The sequence below is a fragment of the Meira miltonrushii genome, assembly GCF_003144205.1.
Source record: "Meira miltonrushii strain MCA 3882 unplaced genomic scaffold FA14scaffold_3, whole genome shotgun sequence".
Taxonomy (NCBI): domain Eukaryota; kingdom Fungi; phylum Basidiomycota; class Exobasidiomycetes; order Exobasidiales; family Brachybasidiaceae; genus Meira; species Meira miltonrushii.
Genome location: NW_020289945.1, coordinates 331,214 through 355,964, shown reverse-complemented (window position 1 = coordinate 355,964; position 24,751 = coordinate 331,214). Strand labels below are relative to the sequence as shown.

At 43.5% G+C, this 24,751-nt stretch overlaps 10 protein-coding genes across 10 annotated transcripts; 3 read left to right on the top strand and 7 right to left on the bottom strand.

The window, feature by feature from the left end:
- Positions 1-9: 9 nt before the first annotated feature.
- FA14DRAFT_161204 (MFS general substrate transporter) lies at positions 10-2,123 on the bottom strand. The gene is made up of 2 exons (XM_025499007.1): positions 1,133-2,123; positions 10-1,050 (listed from the first exon to the last, which is right to left on the bottom strand). Exons 1-2 carry the CDS (start codon positions 2,108-2,110, stop codon positions 103-105), a joined length of 1,926 nt encoding a protein of 641 aa, XP_025353575.1. The 5' UTR covers positions 2,111-2,123; the 3' UTR covers positions 10-102.
- Positions 2,124-2,768: 645 nt separating this feature from the next.
- FA14DRAFT_179926 (uncharacterized protein) lies at positions 2,769-4,088 on the bottom strand (the record flags this gene model as incomplete). Its single annotated transcript, XM_025500966.1, has 1 exon — positions 2,769-4,088. One exon carries the CDS (start codon positions 4,086-4,088, stop codon positions 2,769-2,771), a length of 1,320 nt encoding a protein of 439 aa, XP_025353574.1.
- Positions 4,089-4,977: 889 nt separating this feature from the next.
- Positions 4,978-5,260, top strand: FA14DRAFT_179925 (DUF1748-domain-containing protein; the record flags this gene model as incomplete). The annotated part of the gene is made up of 2 exons (XM_025500965.1): positions 4,978-5,136; positions 5,201-5,260. The coding sequence occupies 2 exons, from the start codon at positions 4,978-4,980 to the stop codon at positions 5,258-5,260; spliced, it is 219 nt and encodes a 72-aa protein (XP_025353573.1).
- Positions 5,261-5,480: 220 nt separating this feature from the next.
- FA14DRAFT_104499 (uncharacterized protein) lies at positions 5,481-6,265 on the bottom strand (the record flags this gene model as incomplete). Its single annotated transcript, XM_025495711.1, has 4 exons — positions 5,481-5,713; positions 5,780-5,959; positions 6,018-6,145; positions 6,207-6,265. Coding segments are annotated over 4 exons (600 nt in total), but the record flags the coding sequence as incomplete, so codon positions are not given.
- An 895-nt stretch (positions 6,266-7,160) lies between these two features.
- Positions 7,161-11,057, top strand: FA14DRAFT_104149 (uncharacterized protein; the record flags this gene model as incomplete). Its single annotated transcript, XM_025495702.1, has 1 exon — positions 7,161-11,057. A coding segment is annotated over one exon (3,897 nt), but the record flags the coding sequence as incomplete, so codon positions are not given.
- Positions 11,058-11,152: 95 nt separating this feature from the next.
- FA14DRAFT_185090 (putative guanine nucleotide-binding protein alpha-2 subunit) lies at positions 11,153-12,283 on the bottom strand (the record flags this gene model as incomplete). Its single annotated transcript, XM_025501431.1, has 1 exon — positions 11,153-12,283. The coding sequence occupies one exon, from the start codon at positions 12,281-12,283 to the stop codon at positions 11,210-11,212; it is 1,074 nt and encodes a 357-aa protein (XP_025353570.1). The 3' UTR covers positions 11,153-11,209.
- Positions 12,284-13,079: 796 nt separating this feature from the next.
- Positions 13,080-14,681, bottom strand: FA14DRAFT_173085 (acid protease; the record flags this gene model as incomplete). Its single annotated transcript, XM_025500455.1, has 1 exon — positions 13,080-14,681. One exon carries the CDS (start codon positions 14,679-14,681, stop codon positions 13,080-13,082), a length of 1,602 nt encoding a protein of 533 aa, XP_025353569.1.
- Positions 14,682-15,006: 325 nt separating this feature from the next.
- Positions 15,007-17,233, bottom strand: FA14DRAFT_161202 (acid protease). The gene has a single exon (XM_025499006.1). The coding sequence runs from the start codon at positions 16,888-16,890 to the stop codon at positions 15,154-15,156; it is 1,737 nt and encodes a 578-aa protein (XP_025353568.1). The 5' UTR covers positions 16,891-17,233; the 3' UTR covers positions 15,007-15,153.
- Positions 17,234-18,258: 1,025 nt separating this feature from the next.
- Positions 18,259-19,079, top strand: FA14DRAFT_173083 (uncharacterized protein; the record flags this gene model as incomplete). The annotated part of the gene is made up of 2 exons (XM_025500454.1): positions 18,259-18,448; positions 18,508-19,079. 2 exons carry the CDS (start codon positions 18,259-18,261, stop codon positions 19,077-19,079), a joined length of 762 nt encoding a protein of 253 aa, XP_025353567.1.
- A 105-nt stretch (positions 19,080-19,184) lies between these two features.
- Positions 19,185-24,297, bottom strand: FA14DRAFT_147041 (uncharacterized protein; the record flags this gene model as incomplete). The annotated part of the gene is made up of 4 exons (XM_025497335.1): positions 24,014-24,297; positions 19,632-23,851; positions 19,589-19,595; positions 19,185-19,522 (listed from the first exon to the last, which is right to left on the bottom strand). The coding sequence occupies exons 1-4, from the start codon at positions 24,120-24,122 to the stop codon at positions 19,185-19,187; spliced, it is 4,674 nt and encodes a 1,557-aa protein (XP_025353566.1). The 5' UTR covers positions 24,123-24,297.
- Positions 24,298-24,751: the final 454 nt, after the last annotated feature.

Genomic DNA, 24,751 nt, shown 5'->3' with positions numbered 1-24,751 from the left:
CATAGACAAAACCTCATGGTTGAATTTAATGAAAAATTGTATAGATGTACATGAAAAAGGTCGTACTTCATTATTGACATGATCTTTTTGTTTGGCCCTTTTTTAGCCTTCTTTGGCATATTTGCTCGCCTTTCGTAGGGCGGGACCGAGTTTGAAAAGGAGGAATGGTGCTGGGATGCCCACAGCTGCTGAGATGAAAGCTAGGACTGTATTTCCCCATCCATATCCAAGTTTCGCATACATCGTCGGTCCAGCCAACGGTAGTGCGAAACCTGCTAAACTTCGTAAGAAGACAAGAGCGGCCAGGGCACTTGCAGAAATTAAACCAAAGCTGTCAACAGCATAATTTTGAATACATTGAAAGTTTGTTAGCATTCCGATTGCTAGTAAAACAGCACCAATGTTTGGAACGATCCAATGAACGGCATATTGTGCACTCCAACCGTAAATGATCAAACCGGCTGGTAAACACCAACAAGTTGCCATCATTACGGGTAATTTGAATTCCGGAATTCCTTTTCCTCCGTTTTTCTCTCGTAATTTTTTGTAAAATCGATCGATCATTCGACCACCAATTTGACCTCCGCAAGTGAAACCTAAAGCAAGACTGATATAATTCAAACTTGCGATACCCGTCGATTCGTGATAAACCGTTCTAAAAACGCTTTCGAAAGTTGTCAAGACCAAATACATGGTACCGTACATGATCATCATATACAACGATAAAATGATAATGATTGGTTGTGTGGTAATCATGATAAAAGGTCTGATCATATTATGTTCTAATCTTGTGATAAACGTTGTTCCTTTTCTATCAAAGATTGTGTGTAATTTTGGATTTCCTGTTTCTTTTCTTAGTTTACGTGCTTTGATGGCTAATATTCTTGGTGCATACGTTTCGGGAAGGATCATCACTCCAATTGCCGCCGTCACTCCTGCGGCAATGCAAGCGATTCCAAAGATCCATCTCCAATTTCCTGTTCTTTCAACAACCCAGCCTCCAATGATGGGGCCGATGGCAGGTCCAAGCAAAGGTCCCAAACTGTAAACCTGAAAAAAGGGAGAAGAAGCGGGATAAGGTCAGTACAACGGTTTCAGCATTAACGCCACCGTTCCTTCTCAGATTACTTACAGACATAGCCGTTCCACGTTCATCGGGAGCCATCAAATCTGAAACTGTTCCTCCTCCAATGGATAGTGGCGCACTTCCACCCAAACCGGCAAAGAAACGAAAGATGGATAATTGAATACGATTTTGAGCAACAGCACAAGCGACTGTAAAAGCGATAAAGAAAAGATTTGAAATTTGTAAAACTAATCGTCTTCCAAACATTTCCGAAAGTGGACCTAAAAGCATTGGTCCTATTGCATAAGCCAAAACGAAGACTGATAACATTAAAGATTCTTCAACGGTTGAAGTAATGTTAAATTGTTGACTTATAAGTGGCAATGCAGGTGCGATCATTGAAGATGACAATGGACTTAAGAATGTATAGGAAGATACGATTGCGATAACAGCCCACCGTCTATGCAGCGTCCAATTTCTTGGATTTTCCATTGACTCCGGCGAATCCCAAGTGACCAAGTCGTCATCGTGATGTTCTTCTTCCCCGTCATCTTTTTCGTCCACTTTTCCTTTCTCTAAATGACTGGAATCGTTTGTGCTTTGTTCTCCATCAGAGTGGGGTGATTGTTGACCGACTCTATCGCCTTCATATGTTTCTAGAACTGATTCACCGCTATGTCCACTTTGCACATCAGCCAAAATTTCTTGATCTTCTGCTCTTTGTAATCTATCACGCTTTTCATACTCTCCCAATCCTTCTTTTGATTGTTGTTTGGTGGATATTCTTGAGTCACTATGATGTAAATGCGGATAATCTTCATGTCTTGAACGTGAATGACCTCCAAATTCGCCATCTACAGAACGTGTTTCTGCATCATACACCTCTAAATGACTTGCTGTTCTCGAGAGGGATAACGATCCACGACTGTTTGGTCTTCTATGTGATGATTTTCGTGTCGTTGGGTTAGTGGATGTTGATGCTGGATGATAAGTGGGCGATTTGAATGGCGTATTTGCCACTTCTTTTTTCCCTTGATCTGCCATGGTTATGTGATGATGGCAATAAAGTGTGAGTGTGTCTGGCCACAGCCTCATGACCTGATTGTCCTTTTATACATACGTCCTCATGACCTGTGTAGCACACCCCTCCAGGGATCATGTACATGCAATTTTCCCGCCTTGTGACCCGCTTACCTTACTTCCATTCGGATTAAACAATTTTATTTCCTTTACCTTATTTCGGAAATGTGAAATTCTTTATGCAAATAATGCCGAATTCGAATAAATACAGTAACCGTTGAACTGATCTGCAGTAGGGAAGGGGTGCCTGCCCGCCCTTCTATTATCCCTACCCCGCCCCCTCTGCCGTTGAATTGTATCTATTCTGATTGATTGTGTTTTCTTCGGTGGAGAAGACTGGTTTATTGCCTTAGTGTGCGGATCTCGTACGTTATAGAATTCGCCGATCTTAGATTGTACGCGCGGTAACGCGTTTCGAATAAAAGAATTAATTTTTCGGATTTGTGAACCCGATTCATCCGAAATGAGAGTTCCTTTAAGGCACAGGATGATTAACACCGTAAACACCATGGAGATAAATAGTAGTGAATAAGTTATATTTTTGTGTGTGTGTGTAAGATACATGAGTAAATGCATGAATGAACGATAGGATACAGCGATGAAAGGAGATTCTGAAGGCAATTCAAATGGATTCCAAAAACATTTTCGGCAACCATTGACGTTCGAAGCGAATTCGTTGGGCGTTTGTGAATTCCAAATGTTCCATAGAAGTATGTGACTGTCTCTTTTCAAGGAAGGTTGTCTTGACAGGTTCATCATCTTCATCATCAGAGAAAGCAGAAAGTAGTCTTTCAAACTGTTCATCTTGTGTATATTGGTACTTGGGTTCATCGCTGCTGTATTCCTCTTCGTTGTCTTCTCCATCGATCGGTAATCCTTCATCTTGTTCAACATCATCGATCCATTGTTCGATTGGTTTGGTGAGAATTAGTTGACGTCTTTTTTCTAGTTTGCGTGCTCGGATCGTGCGACGCAAGGAACGGTTCTCGCTCACTGTTTGATCCCATTCGATGTGTCTGTCAACGGTATGTGTGCTGATGTGTTCATCAAATGTGACTCTTGCTGTCTTCTTGTTGTTGGTTGTGCGCAAGATGCTCTTGAGTGGTTGTTCAGTCTTGCTTGCGATCTTGAGGCAAGATGTCAATTCGTGATTGACTTTGTGGTTTGGTGATCGCGGTGTTGTGTTTTTAATCACTTCACCTTCTTTGCCTTCCAAGACGAATCGAACGTGATGGCATCTGTTTGTATGTCTGTGTTGACGCTTGGCATGAATAGGATGAGCGAAGTTCAATAAGCAATCTTCGTTGGGATCAAGTCTTGCTCCGATTTCAAATCGTACTTTGCGTGTTTTGCTGGGTTCTTCACGGTTGGATGTTGGGATAGCGTGAGAAGAGATTGAGTTTTGAACCGGAACTGTAAGGAAGGCGTAGTCTTGGGTTGGAATTTGATCTTGTGCGAGTGATTGCTCGTCATCATCATACATTGAGACCATGATTGAGATTTCATCATCGTTGACCAAAGTTTCATCGGGTGAGACCTTTTCCATTTCTTCCTCAACCCAAATGGGAGGCAAGTAAGATACGAGCGAAAGTGGTCTTGAACGTGGACTTGTGTTGCCTTCTTTCATTTCTGCGCCTGGCATGCGAGGATCCCACCATGTTTGAATGAAGTAAGGACTTCTGTCCGAGTCGACGTCTTTGTTCAAACTCTTGCTGCTACCCCAACTTGAGAAAAAGCTTGAATGAGTACTTTCATTACTCTTGCGTTGATCGCTGGAGGAGGTTGTAGAACCTTCGGTAGTTTCTTGTTTGCCTTTCCATGAAGGCAAGAGACTGATACCTGAGTCCTTGCGATCTTCTTTGATGTTGTTGTTGTTGGTTGATTGCTCTTTGGAGTTGGACAACTTTTTCAAGTTGGCAAAGAAGTTGGTTGTGCTGCTCATACTGAAAAGTTGAAAAGTTGAGATTGATGAAAAAGCAAAATGCTGAAATTGTTTGAGAAAGAGATAAAAGTTGCTAAGCTCGAATGAGATAGAAGAAGATGTGTTTGTATGAAGTGGGGATGATGAAGAAACATAAAAGTTGATCTCTTTATACTTTCAATCTGGCATTTCGTATGAAAAGTGCGGATAGAATGGATTCAGATAAATTTGCTTTCATTACTGTACATGGACAGTATATTGCAATCGATAAAGCGGAAGTAAACTCAACAACTATTTCACTATTTCCGTTTAAGTGCTTATCTCCCCCAAGTCTTTCGATTTTCAAACTCCTAAGCGAGTAGACAGCTGTCAAATTATCGTGCATGACAATCGTGCATATGACAATTTCATCTCAATACACCGGTCTACTGCATATAATTGATGATGACCAGAATATATTTCTTTTGAAATGTTTCACGGATGTAAACTTTTTTGTGTCACTTTTAATTCATTTACGCGTGAACATTAAGTGTACGCGTAGTGTGCTTGTATGCCTTGGTTTGAATTATATAATACACCTACTGACCTACAACACACACACGGCTAGCGCGTTAGTCCTGCCCTCGTGCCTGCTCCGTGGTGAAGTGGGCGGCGATAAGCACACTGTGCGTGTGTGATGTGATGTTAATGAATACGATTTAACTTCCGTACTCACTTTATGAAACCATCACGACATCTTTGTACTCACATTTACAGCCGCAGTTACCTAATCAGGTAAAGCCTACATTAAAATCCTATCCGCAAGCCTGAAAATTGTGCATCAAGCTGCATCAATTCATCATCTCAAAGGTACAATCTCCGCTGCTGTCTATACACCACACACACACACAAACGCATACACTCTCTCACAATGTTTGGTCGATTTTTTCATTTAATGATCGATGCTGTTATCATCAGTGTCGCTTTGAGCGGTATCAAACGTAGTACTGGCCTAACGCCTGCTATACGTAGATTACCCAACAAAGATTTACGAAATCTTGTTCGAGTGTATTTGGAAACGGGAGAATGGGTGAGTGCAAGAAATGGGGTGATTATGCAAACTGAAGCTGACAGTCCTCTCCCTACCTGTTCAGCTCATGGATCTATCAGTCGTGGTTATGGGAAGATCGAACTACTTTGAACGTATCCGCTAGTGTCCAAAGAACGCCGTCGCAACAACAGCATCTCTCCCTCCCTCTTGATGACCTAGCACGCTCGACTTGTACACTATCACTCTCACGTTCGTCTCGCTTCTCAATGCGGATACTGTATATTTAGCATGGGTATATGAAGTACACTTTCCTACTCAACACTCAAAGGCCAAGTGAGAATGGCCAAAGGAGGTTGTGAGATCGGTTCTGATCCCTCAATCGGACGCAATTCTGCTTCTTTCCAAATTTCACTCCTTCCAACTTCTTTGAAATTTAATCCTTCGAATAAGGTACGCGAAGGAGCATTACTCAAGCCAACTTTGGCAACGAATGCATCTTTGGGTAACGGGAGCGGATACTTTGCTGTGGATTGAGTGGGTGTTTGTGTATTGCATGCGTAATGCATCAACAGCTTCAATGCTTCCTTTCCTAGTCCTTTCCGTCTATGTTCAGGTTCTGTGATGGGATGAGATGGTGTCAGATGTGGAATGTACGCTTTATTCCCTCTTCCTTCACACTCACCTGCTATCATAACCTCCAATTCGGCATCAAGTGGAGCCTCGCCTTCTGTTTCTATATGGCGTTCAGAGACAAATAGATTTACATCACCCGCCATAGAAGAGGTTGTCAATACATTATTTATGTCGTTATCCGATATCCCTATCCGATCCTTCTGCCTTGCTAGTACGATGAATGTGAGCTCTATTGCGCAAAGTTGAATCAGCATACTGTTGCGTACAGTCATCCTCGAAACACTTACTATCATCGTCTGTATGCCATGTCCTCTGCATATCATACTCCTCTTCCAAACTTAATGGCTCTGATGCGGTCTGCTGTTGTATTTGTTCATCTTTCATCCATTCATGATAGGTAAGAACATGCTCTTTTCTGAGAATAGAGGGAAGGTTTCATTAGTGAATATCACAGAAAGAGCCGTCATCTCACTCACCTGTAAGGGATCAAGACCACCTTCTCACCCACTAAGACTGTCGATTCATTGATCCGCATCTCTTTGCCGTGTTTGGCAATCACTTACGCCGAGAACAAGAAGAAAAGACGTCCCTTTTTGTTTTCTTTTCGGATTACCGTCAACAAAAATAATAAAAATAATCCATGCCCGCTAAATTGTTTGGGCGTCGCGTATGTACATACGCATAAAATGGTGTTGTTCTTTTTTTGTTTGTTCGAGCACAGATACGAATGCGTCTTTGCCTTCATGTGCATGGCATTTAAACCGCATGTCCTTGCGAAACGCGTTCCTTCACATATCCTGCCCCGCTTTTCCAATTCCGCACACACACAGACACACGTTTTAAGCAGAGTCAATGCACAGCCGGAGATATGATTATTATTTCTTCTGGCTTTTTGTTTACTTACGGTACCTGTGTGCCGTCAAGTTTTGAAAGAATGATTGAAGTGAATGAATGTGATCCGTGTTACACATCCCGATTACAACTGCATGAGTTGCAGTAGCATACAGCACATACAGCATTTAGCCTCATCTTTAAACATTCTGCTGGAGAAAGTATTCAAGCTCCGTTTTCAAGATGCGGTGATTATTTTCATCATCCTTACCGTCACACGACCATCCAAACAAACTTTTTCGCGCCCCGACTTCCCACCTAAACATAGCCACCTTTTGTCAAGATAGCATTCAAATATGCCTTCTATACCCTGGCATAGGCGTTCACCGGGTTTGGAGGAGGTAACGGCTGATGGTACACCAAAAGGGGCTTCTCTTGCCTCAACGTCAGGGGATAAGAACGGCATTTCCACAAGCCCTTCTCCTCCTCCTCCTCCTGCTCTTCCGTCACAATCACAAGACGAGACTTATGCTACTACAATGGGAAAACAAACAGGATCACATTCAGACAACCTCTCTAGCAAAAATGTTCTGGGAAAACTACGAGTTCAAATATTCGGTGCACATGGTCTAACTGGAAAAGATCGAAATGGATTTTCGGATCCTTTCTTCATCGTAAACTTACCTGGAGCACCTCCAAATGCACGCGATAGACATCATTATCGTCGAACGACGCCCGTTCGTTCTAAAACTTTGGACCCCGAATGGAAAGATGGAGAAGCAACATTTGATTGGGATATCACGCAAGAATGGCTTGCTCCGCTTAATGCTGAAACATCGGATTTCGAGGAAAATGTTGTCGCAATCGATCATGCTTCAAAATCTGGTACACAAACACCAGCTGAACAACCTGTTGCCTCCTCTTCAAATCTGCTGACCATTCCAACAACGGAAACAATCACCCCGGCCAATGCGACTACCTCAGCCGCACCCACAAATCAAAGGCCATCTAATGTACGCAAGATTTCTGCTGCTACTGGCCGTTTATTGATAGCACCCGTACGTATGTCTGCTCGAGGTGCAATGGCAACAGGCCGTGTGGTAAAGCGTGGAGGTAATTCTGTACGCAAGAATGGCAGACCTCGTCCGTTACGATTAGGAAAGAATCAACAAATGCAACATGGACATGCACCTGCCGGTAGTGCAACTCTTGGAAGAGGTGGAAAACTTGAACAACATGCAGTAAGCGCGATCGAGTTTGTTTGTTGGGATAAAGATAAATGGAGCGGGAATGATTATATGGGCGAATGTAGTCTTTTGATCAACGATTGGATTCCTGATGGAAAGACGGCTGATTGGACGCAAAGTGAACCAATCGCTCTTCCACTCGTTTCTACAAGAAGAAACGCAAAAGTTAGCGGTGAGGTCATTGTCAAGATCGGATTTATACCCGCAAGCACTCAGTCTGATTCAGCTGATGAACTGTATGTTCGTTTACTCGAGGCTCATTCTCGAACCGCTGGCTTGGGTATTCGCTCCGTTCCTGCTGATCAATCGGTCGGAACGGCCGGACCTACTGAAGCATTCGTAGATGATGGTCTGAGCAGCGATAGTGAAGAGGAAGAATTGCAGGAAGAGTTACTGTCCGATGACGAAGACAGTCGCAGTGTGTCATCTGATGAAGGCGATACAGCAACAACTGAAACGGATGATCCATATGAGACCGATCAAAGTGCAGCACAAGTTCCGACTCATCCAAAAGTTTTACATCATCATCACCACCACCACCACCATCGCCATCATCACCAACATGGCAAGGAAAGATCCGGCCATACTTCCGATCAGGCGGTACACACCGATTCGGAGGCAGTCAGCTCAACTTCTGCCACGGGAGAAACGCAAAAGAATCGAAGAAGATTCTTGCCCACCTCTTTGCGTAAATCTCGCTCTTATCTTCATCAAGATCCTATGGCTGCCGCCGGTACTGCAACGCCGGGCAGCGGTGCAACAAGCGACGTAGCTGATGAAGGCTCTTTGGGAGATGCATCCCCATCCCCACGACGCAGACGTAGAATGCCAGGCGTTCGTCGTCGCAAGAGAGATGCTTCACAAGCAGATGGGACCACCACCACCACGAAGGTTGGCCGAAAAGAACGCAGAATGAAACGAAGAGAAGAACGTCAAAGGAGACAAGATTTCGCGTTCAAGGCAGAACAAGGTCGTGACATTATTGGAATTGTTCAGCTCGAAGTAAAAGGAGCAAAAGATTTACCTAAATGGAAGAACAGTCTTGGAACTTCGTTTGATATGGATGCTTTTGTCATTGTGAGCTTTGGTCAAAGAATCTTTCGAACGCGTGTTGTGCGACATTCACTTAATCCGACTTGGGATGAAAAGTTGCTGTTCCATGTCAGAAGGCATGAAGCCAATTATGTGACCAAATTGGCCATCTATGACTGGGATAAGCTATCCTCCAACGACTATGTTGGCGAAACAGAAATACACATCAGCGACTTGGTGGAGAATGCTCCCAAGCCGAATCCCGATACTGGTCTTTACGGAAGCGATGAAGTGACTCAACCGGAAATGACAAAGTTCGAACTACCGCTCATTCGTCGTGAAGATGGATCGACAAAAAGTCTTGGAAATCATGCTCCAATCTTAACCGTTCAAGCTCGCTTTACACCCTACGCTGCACTAAGACAGCGTTTCTGGCGTCAATTGATCCATCAATATGATTCAAATGATAGTGGAACCCTGAGTATCTTGGAAATCATGTCAATGTTGGACAGTCTGGGAAGTACACTTACACCTCAAACGATCGAAGCATGGTTCAGCAGATTTGGTAAGAATGGAGAAGAGGGTGACGAATTGACCATCGATGAAGCCATTAGCGCTCTGGAAGCGGAAATCGTTAAGCCCAACAGCCAGAAGCGGGTTGTAGATCAAGCAACTGCATTCGGTGGCTTGGATTCGATCAATGCTTCCTCTCTTGATCCCAACAGTGGTGCACATACGCCAAGTATTGAGAGCGGTTTGCAGGGTGATATGCTCACTTTGACTTCTTCGAACGATTTTGCTGGACCTCAGGCTCCCTCGGCCACGGAGAAAGAGCTAGCTGCTCAAGGTCATACAACGACGTCTGCAACGATGGATGCTGCACAACCTTCTCGCGGTACATTTGCAAGGCACGTCATACACGATGAATCCAAATTGTCGGTCTTTAGTACTGCCACTTCATCAAGTGCCTCTTCAACACGAGGTGCAGGCCATTCCACCGATGCTTTAGAGAGTAGCAAAGATACATCGCAATCCGATGAAGGACAAGTGGAAAGAGTGATCATGTTGAAGAGTTGTCCGATGTGCAGAATGCCAAGACTTAGTAAGAAAGCAGAAGTTGATATTGTCACGCATCTAGCCGTCTGTGCCAGTCAAGATTGGAGAAGGGTTGATTCAATGATGGTCGGAAATTACGTCACAGCCATGCAAGCCCATCGTAAATGGGTAACAAAAGTGATCAGTAAGATCAGTCAAGGTCAATATCAATTAGGAGCTAATAGCGCAAACATCATCGTTCAAGATCGTCAAACGGGTGAAATGTTGGAAGAGAAGATGCAAGTGTATGTCCGACTAGGTATTCGTTTGCTTTACAAAGGTGCACGATCACGTATGGAAGGTGCAAGGATCCGAAGAATGTTGAAGAATATGAGTGTTAAACAAGGTGCAAAGTTCAATTCTCCTGCCTCAGCGCGAGAAATTCTACACTTTATCGAATTTCACTCGCTGAACACAAGTGAAGTCCGTGAACCGTTGGACAGCTTCAAAACATTCAACGAATTCTTCTATCGCAAACTCAAAGAGGACGCTAGACCTGTCGATGATGTTGACGATCCCAATACTTTGGTTAGTGCTGCTGATTGTCGTTTCATGGCTTTCAGTACGGTTGAAGCGGCTATGCAAATTTGGATCAAAGGTCGAGAATTCACCATCGAACGATTACTGGGTAATGGATTCTTGGGATCCAAACAAGACTTGGATGCATACCGCCACGGAGGAGGCCTTTCAATCTTCCGCTTGGCACCACAAGATTATCATCGATTCCATTGTCCAGCAGATGCAGTCGTCGGAAAGATTACTACGATTGAAGGACAGTACTATACTGTCAATCCCATGGCGATCCGAAGTGCGATTGACGTTTACGGTGAAAATGTTCGTGTTGTGGTTCCTTTCCACAGTCAAGAATTTGGATTGTTCTATTGCGTTTGCATAGGCGCAATGATGGTAGGATCAACGATTATGAGCGTAAAAGAAGGTGATCATGTCAAACGTGGTCAAGAGATGGGATATTTTGCCTTTGGTGGAAGTACTCTTGTGCTCGTATTTGAACAAGGTCGAGTTCAATTTGATGAAGATCTTTTGCAAAATTCCGAAAAGGCGATCGAAACACTTGTTCGGGTTGGAATGCGAATCGGAAGAAGTACCACTAGTGCCGAACAAGGCGTTCAAGTTAGAATAGAGGCGGATGAATCGCAATAAATATTTGGTAGAGAGAGATGTACAGGAGGATGTTTATACACAAACACTTTCAATAGGAAGTAGGTTAGGATGCAATACAATTGTTAATAGATGGAAAACGGCAGCGAAGCATATCACAGTAAAGCGCCCCCTCTCATATTGTTGGAAAGGATGATATCGTTAACGGAAGACATTACCACTTTCAATAGATCGGTATCGGTAGCATTTGTGTAATTTGCATAAATTTCCTTGGTTTTAGATCGATTGAGACGTAAGAACTTGTTTTTGAAAAACATTTTTGCATTTTCCAAATCACCTTCTGGACCTTGAAAATCGGGAAAGTGTGGTTTGATAGGACTCTTTTCGATTCGTTCCCGGAAAATGTCCATCTTGTTCAAGAATAAAATCATTGACGTTCTTGTAAACCAAGGTGAGTTGCAAATTGAGCCGAATAGATTCAGACTTTCTTGCATTTGATTCGATTCACGATCTTCGGATAAGCAACAATCGTAACCTGAGATGGCGACAATGAAGAACACCGCTGTCACATTCTCGAAACAATGGATCCACTTCTTCCGTTCTGACCTTTGTCCACCGACGTCAAAGATACGATAGATTCGATCTCGTACTGGAAACTGTGTTTCAATTATGCCAGTCGTTTTATTTCGACAATGCAAAATATCTTGATTTGTCGGAACGTAATCTTCAGCAAACAATCTGTCCAAGTGACTAAAGTAGTAAGATAAATTTTCCGGAATGGCAGCTTGATGACCGATTTCGATTGCTTTTTTCACATTTCCATCTTGCCAAAGGAATTGTAAGATTTGATGATATTCCGTCGGATAAGGTTCTTCTCCTGAAAGTTCAATTCTTGCAACGATAAAAGGTATACTTTTAATATTTTCTTCATTTGCAAAACGTAAATTTGAATCTTCCATAAAATCCAAAACTGAACGTATTCCATCGATCAAATTGGTAAAGATTAACCTTCGAAAATGTTCAATTTCCAATGGAGCAAAATGAACAGAATGAATTATTCTCATCGATTTGAGCATCGTTGACTTTCCACTATCACCCGCTCCTAATAGCAACAGCTTTGCCTCTTTTGATAATTGCTTTTCATCTGCTCGGATGCATTTATCCAATTCTTTCGAATGAAGCGCTTCAGGCGTTTCTGTCACGCTTACCACCGAATTGCAATTCCCCATCTTTGTGTATGGCAGAGCGGATTTACGGGAATGATTTGAGGATGATCATGAGTAGGATGATGATGATGATGATGATCGTTTGAAAGGGTAGCGGAGACGATAATAGGTATGAGGTGCATGTGACGGTGTCATACGGATTATTATATCAAATATGTCTTTTATTTATGAAGCCCTTTTCCTCATGACGGATCCGAAGATTGACTTACTTATTTTGCCTTTGCATAATGGCGGCGCCTTACTCTTTACAAAAGAAAACTCCGGATTTAGGAGCAAAGCTTTCCGTCGATCAAGAAATGAACTTTTGGCACTTGAACGGAATAGTAGCAATGTTCCTCTTTTAGAAGGACGGTGGCGTAATAGCCGACTAAGGAATGAAATCAAACTCAAGTCGTACCCCGTTTTGTTTTATTCAGCGGATAGCCGTTTCGCTTCTCGTCTTAGCCTTCATCAGCATGGCAAATACGCTCAACATGGCGCATACGTGACTTATACGATTCCGTTTCATGTCAAGGCTTTCTCGTAATACAAAATGAATTTCTCAATTTGCTTCAGTCATTTCCGTTAGAGAACGGTCATCCGGGCTAATTGATTGTATAAAACGACGATCAGGAACACTGACGCCGAATAGAGGTAATCGCTTGTAGTCATTAACATAATACGAACATAACTCGATTCAACGAATGCGGAAGACATTCACTGCTTCTAGAATTTTTTAATAGGGTACCAAAGGCTGACAGACTTCCACTTGACGTGAAGATTGGAAAAGGTTGAACAAATCAAGAGTCCCTCCACCAAGCTACAATATCAACATCACAGTCAGTAAAATGACCGTCAGATGGGCAAAGATTGTGAGGAGGTGACCCAAAGAGTCAGTACTTTGCGTGAATGCGGGAACCACACCATTGCTGCTTGTCGGGAGAATCGTACTCGGAGTAACACTTGCCATGGATAGGGTACCGCCAGCGAATGAACCTCCAGCGCTGAAAGTGAAGGAATCGATCTGTTGGAAGTGCGTCGTAGCAGAGGCTGGGACTGTGGACAATGCTTTTTGAGTATAATTAGCTGATGTAGGTCGAATAGTTCGCGAAGTTGTAAAGAAATCAAACGTTTGATAAGCGTTCGATTGATTTCCTTTGTTGTGCACGACGTCTGATTGCTCAGCTATGCCAATTCGTGGAGGATCAAAAGAGAAAACGGCAAAAAGAGAAAAGAAGATGTACTGTCCCAGGATCAAGGATACATTTGTATTGTTCATCGAATCGAATCTCGGCGCGCAAAACTCTTTCCCATTAATGTGATACAGTGGGCTTCTGACAATTAGGTCTCTTGAATCGATCGGAACTGAAACACCTCCCATCGAGATAGTAAGGTTGAATGTTGGTACCAGGTCTTCACCACACGGAATGTAGACGTAGTAATCCTGTGGATTGTTGGGGTCACCTTCATCGTCCAACTCCAAGAAAGAGTCTTGCACCTGTGCGAAGATCGTGTTGAAAAGGGCATTTGAAACAAGTGTATCAGGAATACCTGTATTGAAGATCGCAACAAGGCCTTCAAATTCAGGAAGTGTGATACCATTGACAGTGATATTGTCGAGCTTAAAAGCCCATTCGGACGGAGCGTCGGATCCTGGAATAGTACTGATCAGTGGTGACCATCCTATATTGCCTTTGTATTGCTCTTGATCAATTTCACCAATGGTGAAAATACCACCTTCTTCAGATGTTGACTCATCGGTTGAAGTTGCAGAAAGGAAACTTGGGCGAGTGAGTGCAAATGTGAAAAGTGGTTCTGTGAAAGCTTTTGAGAATACCAATTGTTGCATTACTGGTGTGACGTTCACATTTGAAGTATACTCGAAACCTAAGCCCATGAGACCTATCGCAAATGGTCCAGGATACCAATCTCCGCTCATCATCAAGCCGAGAGGTTGATTTTTTAAAGTCAATCCTTCAAAGGTGATTGTTTCGGCTGAGACATTCGCAGTAACATTGGCAAAGTCATCAACAAAGAAGGCTTCATAGGTAATACCATTTGATGTATACGTTGAGGACATGCTCGAGTTAAATGGCGGGGCGAAGTCTTCATCACCGTATAGCTGCTTTCTATAGTCTTCACCATACAGGAGAAGATCAGCTGAGCCTGTATCGAGTGAAACGAGAACCTTTTGCGGCGGAGTGCCGATCTCTAAAGGTGCCATTACGTAGTATTCGGTGTATAAGAGGTTGTTATCTACGCTTCTGGTTTGAATTTTCTTGTTTGATTGCCAGCGCTTCTTTGAAGTTGGATAGGTAAATGTATTTCCTCGAAGAGCTACCTTTAAAGCTGAAACGTAAGTTGAAATAGTACCCAAGATGACCATGAAGATGGCCAATTGAAGTGTGCTAAAGATCTTCATCTTGTTAAGAGCTCCTTTTACGAATGATCGATTGAAATCGATTTCTTATGAAGCTCAATTAAGAGTGATGGTAGAAAGATGAGAAGAGCGATAAGCGCATTTGGAAGTATAGCGGACAGCTTTGAGAACTTCGTTCATGCTGCATGAATAAACTTCTGTCATTTGTGTAATGCATTATATCACGCGCGGACAGCTCCGTGAAGCTTGTCCTGATCATTCCTGTTCCACATTTTCAGGTATAAATAAGACTGTTCTGATGTGCAGAAAAAAGACGTAATTTTGATAAAATGGATCACGTCATTCGCTTTTTCACAAATGTATGCTATGCTGTTTATCCAGTAGGATTGATTGAATGAAGACGAAAGAGTTCAAATGGATAAAAGTACAAAGAATGCTAATGATGATTTAAAGGTGAAGTCCGAAATGAGAATGCGCTGATGCTTAAAAAGATTGATGATGCTAAAGTGACTTTCTAAAGAATGAACAAAGCCGGCAACACTACCATACAAATGATGATTGGCGTGAAAGTCCATGATGATGCAGCAGAGGTAGACATCCTTGCAGAAGCAGAAGATGCAAATGATGTTGATTTTGGGGAATTATCGATCGCTTGAATACCCTTTACTGTTGATGGATTTCGTTCTATTCCATCTGTTGCCGCATTGGTTGCTGCTGCTGAAACAACAGGTCCAATTTGTGTCGGAATCATACTTGGTCGAACAGTTTCCATCGATAGTCCTACATTAGACGTAGGCATATACGTTCCTCCGACGGCAATCGAAGTTGATCCTACCATGCTTACATGATCAGTTGCTGTCGCAGGGACAGGTGTACACTGTACTTTACTGAAACCCGTTGCTTGTGGTTGTGAAAGTGAAGACATGTCTAATGTCCGTGTTTTTGTGAAATCGTATGAGGGTACGGCACCTTGATTGTGAACGTTGGTAGACTGGGCAGCAATTCCAATCTTTGGCGGATTGAAGGAAAAGGCAACGTATAATGATCGCATTACATCATCTCCAATTTGGATATCATACTCGTCCGAACTTGTTGGTGTCAAAGTAGAGAAACAGTATGTACCTCCGTTTATGTTGAATTGTGCTGTCTTGAATAGCATGTCCATCGGTTCAATCGGGATCGAAACACCTCCCATCGAAATAGTCATATTAAATGCTGGCGGCATGTTCTCTCCGCATGGAACGTAATAATTGCCTGAGTCGTCCTTGTACACGTTTTGTATTTGTGCAAGGATTGCATCGATCAATTGAACAGATCCTCTGGAAACACTGCTCCCGGTATCAAAATTGGCCACGATACCCTGTGAATCAGGCACAACATTTCCATTGACAGACACAGAGTCCAACATTGCCAACCATTTGTGCGGAATGTCTGATCCTTGCGTCGTGCTTACAACTGATGACCAACCGATCGGTCCTTGATATTGATCGCTATCGATTTGACCCAAGGTGAAAATGCCTCCGGGTTGAGTGATTCCAGAAGTTGAAGTTTGTTCAGCGGCAACACTTGGTCTCATAAGAGCAAACGAGAACACAGGCGCCTTAAGGGCTTTGGAGAAGAGTAATTGTTGTACGGGAGGCGTTGCACGTAAGCCTAAACTGGCAGCTTCGAATGCCAATCCCATGATTCCCGAAGCAGCCGGTCCATAAGTGACATTTCCGCTATGAATCACTCCCACAGGCTGATTGACCAAAGTCATATCCCGAAAGGAGATCGTATCGGTAGAATAAAGAGCGGTAAAAGAAGTTGCCGAACTTCCTGATCCATAATTATTTTTAAATTTGGTACCTTTGGATTGGTAGGATGTAGAAGCGCCAGAATCAAATGAAGGTCCTATCTTGCTTTCGTCGTTTGTCGTACTCGCTGATCCATCCGAGTATTGATCTGCATAATCTGCTCCAAATACTGCAAGATCGGCAGAAGCGGTGTCCAAAAGTACGAAAAGGTTTTGCGGAGGAGTTCCGACCTCTAAGGGAGCTAAAATTGAAGAAGAGGAGAATAAAAGATCATTTTCGATCGTTCTCCTTATCATTCTAGGTTCTTCTGCTGATGCTCTTTTCACCAAGTTTTCATGACCGGGACGTGTAGTTGAGAGGAAAGAATGTCTTCTTAGGAGAATCTTGTGTGCTGAAGTTGTGGAAAAGGAGAGTATCGAAAGAAGGACGAGAAGAATGGAAAATGAGCGAAACATCTTGAATGCTTCTATAAATCGGACCGAGTAAAGTGATTGTTTTTACGTATTGTTCATCAATCGCTCCTTCAATGTAGGACCAGCCTACGTTTTTTTTTTGTTTGTTTGAAAAAGGAAAACTTGTTCGGAATCAAGACGCCAGGACTTGATCTTATGAGTGAATGAAAGTGAGTTGAACTGAATAAAAAGCTCAGCCTTGATTGAAAAAGGTGTGTGAGATTTGAATTCAAATTCAGATGATGATTTTTAAGATCGAGGTTTGATGTGTTGCAACAGCATTTATACTTCAGCCTTCATTTCGGATATTCAACTGAAAAGAACTCGATAAAGTGTTCCGCCTTTGTGTTGTTGTGTGCCTATTTTTGGCGGAAGGAATGCTTCCTCTAGACTGTTTATACGCCGTAAAATGCGCTTTCATACACAAGAATAACACACACATTTTCATTCAATTCATTACGCTACGGTACACACCCTAAAGTACTTGGGAGAGACACACATATGCAAGGCGCTTTGCCTCTTTCATTCATTCTGGCTGTGCTGAATTGTTTGCCGTCATGGCCGTAACATAAGCAGCGCCCTTTTGTGTTTTTCTTTTTCTAGCGCGATTTGCAAAAGTAGCCGCTTCGCCTTTATATGCATTTCATCGCATTTGACGGCAATCAAATGATCAAATGCATGCATGTACACATTTATGACAGGACATGTTCTAATTATAGGAATAAGATCATAAGCAAAGCAAGGAGGGCGTATTGTTGATTCATGCAAATAGTACCTGATGTCAATCTTCGATAGATAGCGTGCTTGGCATCAGAGACGTCACTTCAAGATGGCTCGGGGATGTCTTTCCTGCATTGCTACCATCACGTGAGAAGCTGGTGATGATGGAGAGAAACCGTGATCCTCTTCCTACTTCATGCAGGTAGCCAATAAACAGCATCCGGGAGAAATTGGAAGAAAGTCCATGAAAGAGCATTTAGTTGTGACATATATATCTCCGCAAGCCCGCGATCCGACGGGCATCCGTTGTATAAACTTTGACTTAAAACATGCATACATTCAGGCTGAGGACATACAAAGCACGATGGTTAAGATCATCACAAAAAAGAATGCCAAGAAAGATTATTGCGGTGCCGTCAAAGGATTTATATTCCGCAACATATCGCCCAGAAATGAATGACCAAGATTTGGGCGTACCGAAAGGAAGAAGGGGAAAAACTTACCAAATAACCCAATCAAACAAGCTTCAATCGTACTGATCCATTGAAGTCTTAAATACCAAGCCGGATCACTTTTCCTTGGCAATCATTTTTTTCCTCTTAATCATTCATTACACTTCATCCTTGACAATTCTCAAGAAAAGTTGAAGCAATGACTCGCTCTGTGTTGGCTTTGTTCTTTGCTTTGTTGGTCACAGTATTGTCCCTCACGAGCTCCTCCTATGCTGCTCCTCCAACCTGTTCCGATGCAACTGCTGCTCGATTACAAGCATGCTTAGATCAAGTAGAACGAGATGAAAGTGCTTTACCCGGCGGCCCTTGTTCTTCTTCTGATTGGCGTTGTGAGTTGATAATGACAGAGTCATTGTGTATCCAATTGCTAACGGTCTCTCTTTTGCAGGCATTTGCACTAAACAACAAGGTATGGCAGATTGTTTCGCTGTCTGTCCTTCTCAAGTCCCTGCAGATACGGCCAATTTCGATAAAAACAATTGTGCCGGTCAACATGATGGAATCACAATGAATGATTTAGGCGGTGATTTGATGTACACTTGGTCTGATTTGAATGCTGCTTTGGGAGGTACACCGGACGGCAATATTGGATTCCCTCCAAATTCAACATCTTCTCCAACCCATCCTGTAGTTTCAGGCGGTCCTCCTGGTAACAAAGGTCCAGCAAGCAACGCTGCCAAGAACGCTATCCCGCCAAGCGCAAGTTCAGGAAATGTCATCACAAATAATGCAAACCCTGCAACCGTAAATCCAGCAGCCGTGTCAACGAGCAATACAAATCCTGCAAATACCAGTCCAGCAAGTACCTTTATAACTAATGCGAACCCGGCAAGCAATGCAACCTTACCCACTGTTCCGAGCGGAAATTCGTCCGTCAAGCAAGCAACAGTATTCTCTGCACTTCCAGCTTTGAGTGCTTTGGCAATCGTAGCCATCACTCTTCCAATGCTTTTAATTTGACCTGTTCACACCTTCTATCCATTTTCTTCTATTCCCTCACACTTCTGCCTCTCTCAAAGATGAAATTGTTCGAGTTGTAGATGTAGTATACATATGAAATAATCATTAAAAAGCTTCTCCTGCTACTTCGTGTAATTCGATCAAATATTCATCAATCTTTTGTCGTGAAACTTCTCCTTTTTGTTCAACGGTACCCGGTCTTAAATTTGCATTAGGCGGTAATGGTCCTTGACCTTCTTGAGCAGCAAAGTTACTCAAAGTAGACGTTGGCGTTTGTGCTTGATTCGTTTGTCCGTTTTCCAATCCTAAAATCAATTTCAAAACCGCATGATATTCTTCAAACGAATGTTGTGCACCCGTTTGTCGAATCGTACCCAAAACTTCATCAGGCGTTTTGCCAACCAATTCCCATAATTTACGACAACGTTCAAATCCATCATTGACTGCAACAACCGTGAATGGTTTTCCTTCAGTAGGTTCTGATGCTCCTCCTGCTCCATCTTCCGGACCTGCAGGCTTTGAACCTGCTCCGCTGATCGTTTCATTTACAACGACGATGTTACGTAAATTCTGTTGTAGAGCCATGATATTACGAATCATCTTTGTCAATCCGTGACGATTAATGAAACGAACTTTTCGAATGGCTTTGCATAATTGCAAATCCATCAAAGATGCCAAACCGCTAAACAAGAATCGATGATGTTGCGGCAAGATTGTTTCTGCGAAAATGTCATCCAATGAAGCCAACTCCGCATTGAGATCAACGATATGCGGATCAGGCTCAAGGACTGCATCTTCCACTAGATAGTTACCTTCATTGATGGCCAAGTCCAAGTGATGAATCGTACGTGCACGAACTTCCAGCCGTAACGTGAACAAAACCAGATGAGACAAATGTTGGAACGTTTTCGGCAATGCCTCATACCTTCTTATCATAGCTTGACTGAGAGGCAGCTTGAGCTCGTCTTCCACCTTCTCATCGTCCTCTTTGGGTAACATGGGATGCAGAGAGCCAGCAACGACTGATAAACGTGCAACAGCAGCATGCGCAACAGACGATTCCGCATCCTTCAATCCTACAGCTTTCAGCTTGGTAATGTGATCATAAAACCAAAGCAGAGTGTGATGAAGGTTTCCCAAAGCCATCAATTTCTTCCTGCTGGTCGTTAGATCAAGTAAAGAGATGGTGCCTGATTTCGATGCGCTTTCCTCACTTGCTGTACTGGTCTTGCGCAATGTTTTGGTCAGTTGCAACTCCAACGAATTCTCCAGATTCATCAATTGCTTTCTTCTTTTCGGCGTTGCAGTATCATCAAGCATTTCCACCAAACAATTGCTTATCTCCGGTCTTTGTGCCCACATTGCTGACAGACGAATGGCGTTTGAGCTTGTACTTGGAGCTGGAGTTGAGTCGGAGGCAGGTGTATCCTGCAAGATTAGATCTCGATATCTATCATAGCATTTTTGATAGTATTGCACGATCGTTTGAATGATCAAGAGCGAATAACTTTCTCGATGGAAAGGTGTAGTACGCAACATAGCATACAAACTATCAATCAATACGATCACATTAGCCACAGATCGAGCGATTGGACGACCGAGCGTACGGGTCTTGTGCATCGTATCCTCTTGAAATGCGTCTGCGCCACCAACTGCTGTTGTGAAAAGAGATTGCACTTTGTCCTCCAACTGGCTTAGGAACACATCTCGAACGAATTCGTCCAAGAAACGGCTGAAGCCTGTGCTGGGCATACCATTCTCACCGTTTGTACCACTCGATTCCCCTTCGCGACCAGCCGCTTCTGGAGGCAATAGCATCTTGACACGCTCAATGAATGCCAAAGCAGGTTGGAACAAGACAGAGATATTGAAGGCATCCGGCTTGACGAGCAGCTTGTGTCCCGCTCCATCGACAAAGCCACTTCTTGATTGATTTAAGGTCATCAATTGTTGTTGCTGCTGCTGTTGCTGATGTTGTTGTTGGAACACGGCAGCAGAATTGCCCGTCGCATCTGCACCTCCCACCAAACCAGGCACGGAAGCACGCAAGGCATTCGTCAAAGCTTCTTCATGTCTACGTAAAGGTGCGAAATCTTTACGGCTCAGATGTACACCAGGTTTTGGCGCAGAATCGGCTGCCAGACGGAACAAAGATTTTGATCGATCACGTTGGAAGCTACCTTGACGTAAGACTTCATTAACAGAAACGACTGCGTTTCGCCTTGCAGAAGATCCTTCCGATTCGTCAACCAAATGCTCATGCAACAATGTTCGTACTTCTGTTTGCAAAGGTCTCCAGATTTCGATCAAACTTGCTGGTCTTCCCACCTTGACCGCTTTGTATGCCGAAGAGGCACCACGACTACTGATCTTTGTGATCACCTCAAAGACAACTCTATGTCCTTGTAAGACTGCGTCCAATTTACTGAACAATGTCCAAAATAGATCTCTCATCGTTTCACAATCCCTTTCAACTTGATTAGACTCCATTGTGGGTAATCGCATGGCCGTATTGCCTAAACCAGTAAAGGAGCTGCGGAAGCTATTTCTCGCACTTTCTGCGAAACTACGTGCCAAAGCAGAAGAACTTGCCAGTAACAAACTCTCCGCTCGAACGATGGCAACACTAGACCTACGCATCATCTCACTGCGAGAATCTACTTCATCAATTGTTGCGTCAACCAATTGATGGAGTTCGGTAGGCAATCTTTGCAAGATCACTTCTTGTGTAAGTTTGATCTTGCCTAACTTTGCCAATGATTCGAGTAACATTTCAATATACAAGAATGAATCCGTTTCAGGATTCGATTGTTGATAGTTGCCCGAATCTCCATTACCTGCACCATTTGTAGCTCCACCTGCTGCCATATTGTCTGTGCTTTGTGAGGTCGCCATCGCTGCTCCCATTTCCTTATTATAAGCTGGCGTCATGCCAATCTCCAGATCGCCTGCCATGTTGGAATCGGGCGCAGGTCTAACACTGAGAGATTTGAGGTATCGAAAGATTTTAAGCGGACGATCTTCATTTTGTGGCTTGGGCGTGAATGAGCCCATATCAATCTCTACTCTTTCAGTCTCGTCTCCGGCCTCATTTTTGCCTTGCTCTTCGTACTCTTGACCGAAGTCTACGTTTGGCAAAGATGTCTGACCAGGCGTATACGACTTCCATCTTGCATCACAGAAGTAGCTTTTGAGGTACAAATGATTGTGCAATTCTTCAATGAGAATGTCAAACATAGCTTGTTCTTGTCCTTTAAGGTAAGCTCGCAAATCGCTCGTTGCGCCAACTTCGAGGATATCGGCTTTCTCACAATTCTTTGAGGCTCTCGTCAGCAGATTGACGGCTTCCAGAAACTGTTTCTCGGCCATCAAAGATTCAAGTCGGTCAGGAACGCTTTTCAAGTTCTCAATCATGTCCAAAAGACGCAAGCTTTCCTTCACGCCTTGTGACCGGTGCCACAATTGCACTAAATCGGCTCGTTTTGCTCCCAATGCTTCTCGTGCATCACGCAACCTTCTTCGGGCACTTGACACTCCATTCTGCGCCGAGCCAAACGAGTTGATCACATTGTTATGCAAAGAGATAGCAGTTGCAAATGATTCATAGTGATCGTCCACAGTTCCTTGCAGTGCTCTTTCGATCAGTTCTTTCATGTCCTCGAAATCATCTCGATTTGCGCCAAGTGAGCTTTCATCGAGTAAAGAGAAAGCCAAAGAAACTGAATTGAAGTCATCATCCACGAGGAAGTCCCATTCAGCTTTCGATTTGCGCAAAACGGCAGAAATTTGTCGGAACGCCTTTTCATCATCACGATCGACATAAGACTCCAACGGTTTAGATTCACGAGTTCGAGCTGCTTCAACCTTTCTCTCGATCCTTCTTCGTCTGCTCTCTTCTTCAGCTGTCGTTCCACGCAAGATTCTCGCTTGTCCCTGCTTCCTTCCAGCCGAACTCAAAGCAGACAAAACGCTTCCTAGAGCTGAAGGGCTTTGTTCTTGCGTCAGACTACCTAGCGGCGGTGAAGTTGGCGATGGTCCACCGGAAGGAACGTTTGAGGCACTCAAAAGACCATTATTGTTTCCACCATATCCATCACCGTCCTCCTGATCAGATAGATCACTCATTGGTGTCTCTCGTCCGTCATTGCCTTCCATTCGATTCACCTGTGCCATCAGCCTTGCACTTTTCGCATGACGATCTGCTGCAGGTGCAACGTGTGTCGTATCACTGCTTCGCATTGAGTCATAACCCCCACTGTCTGCCCTTTCAGGTCTCAAGACCAAGTTGCGTCCGACTGGCGTATCTGCTGTACTCTCAGAAGAATGCATACCGTGTGCGTTTCGCAAAGGTGACATTGTATTTGAATCATTCGATGCACCTTGACTTAAAACGCTCATCCGTTGCGGTCTTCTCATACTTCTTGCCGGTCTCAAAGGAGCATTTGCAGCTGCATTTGGATCTCCTAATCCTAATGCAAAGCTTGCCGTACTTCCTGCACTTGGCTCAAAAAGTTGTCCAGTGACACTTTGTGCGCCTGCATGTCCACCAGCAGAGTTCATACCAGGATATTGTCCTGGCCTTCCTTCAAAGTTGGAAATACTATCAGACGGGCTCAAAGAAACGAATGAAGGTCCAGCTCCGAGATTATGAGTATGTTGCATATACTGATGTGCAGGTCCAGCAGACGCAGATCCAGTCACGCCAGCCGAGTACGGTCCACTGCCACTGGCGCTCATCTCTCCGCTCGATCCATGCAACATTTCCACACCAACTTCATTACCGCCTCCTCCATACGAATAACTTGGTCCGGCTGAAGCAGGATGATTGTCATTTTGATATTGCGCCTGTTGGGCTTGAAAATGCGCTGATCCACCTGTTGCGGTTGAAGGTAAATTTCTGGTATGTTGAGGTTGAAAAGCGTTATTGTTCAAACCACGATTGTTTGGCATACCTCCCATCTCCGTTCCTGCTCCTAATCTTGCATTTTCATGCTTGATCTTTGCACGAATATTATCTTTTTGTGTCTTTCCACGATTTAACATCTTTGCAGGTTATCATTTATAGGGAGAAAGGGAAGCATTAGCGAGTACTGTCGTCGATTTGCTGTACAGGAGTAATTTTACACGTCTTTCGCAATCGGTATCCGACGATCTTCTCAATAGTTGTTGAGACTTCTTCACCACGACTACCTTGGGAGTGATTTGATGTGACGATGGTTGAAAGCAGGAGTGATTGTGTATGCGGATAGGCTAAACGTGTGTGTGTGTAAGTGTGCGGCTCAACCTTCTCTGATGCACGGACACACAAGCCCGGCACAAGATTCAATCAAATTATACGCGCCCCAGCCCCAGCCCCTCTCTCTCACTCACAACCACACACACACTCATTGTTTTTATTTTGAACATTTCAATTGATGATGCTAATGATATATGCGTAGTCGTTATATGTTGGAGAGAGAGAGAAAAAAAAAGAAAAAGACATTATTGTCAAAGAAAAGCAAGGAATTGGATGGAGAAGAATGGAGGATATGCGTATGCGATAGGTGATTATGAATGAACAGAGTAGAGATATCGTGATGATGAAAAAAGACATCATCGAGTATTGTTGGTTTGCTTGGTTGATCGTACAAATGCAGAGATATTTGCGAATATGCGGTGACGAGCCAAAAAGA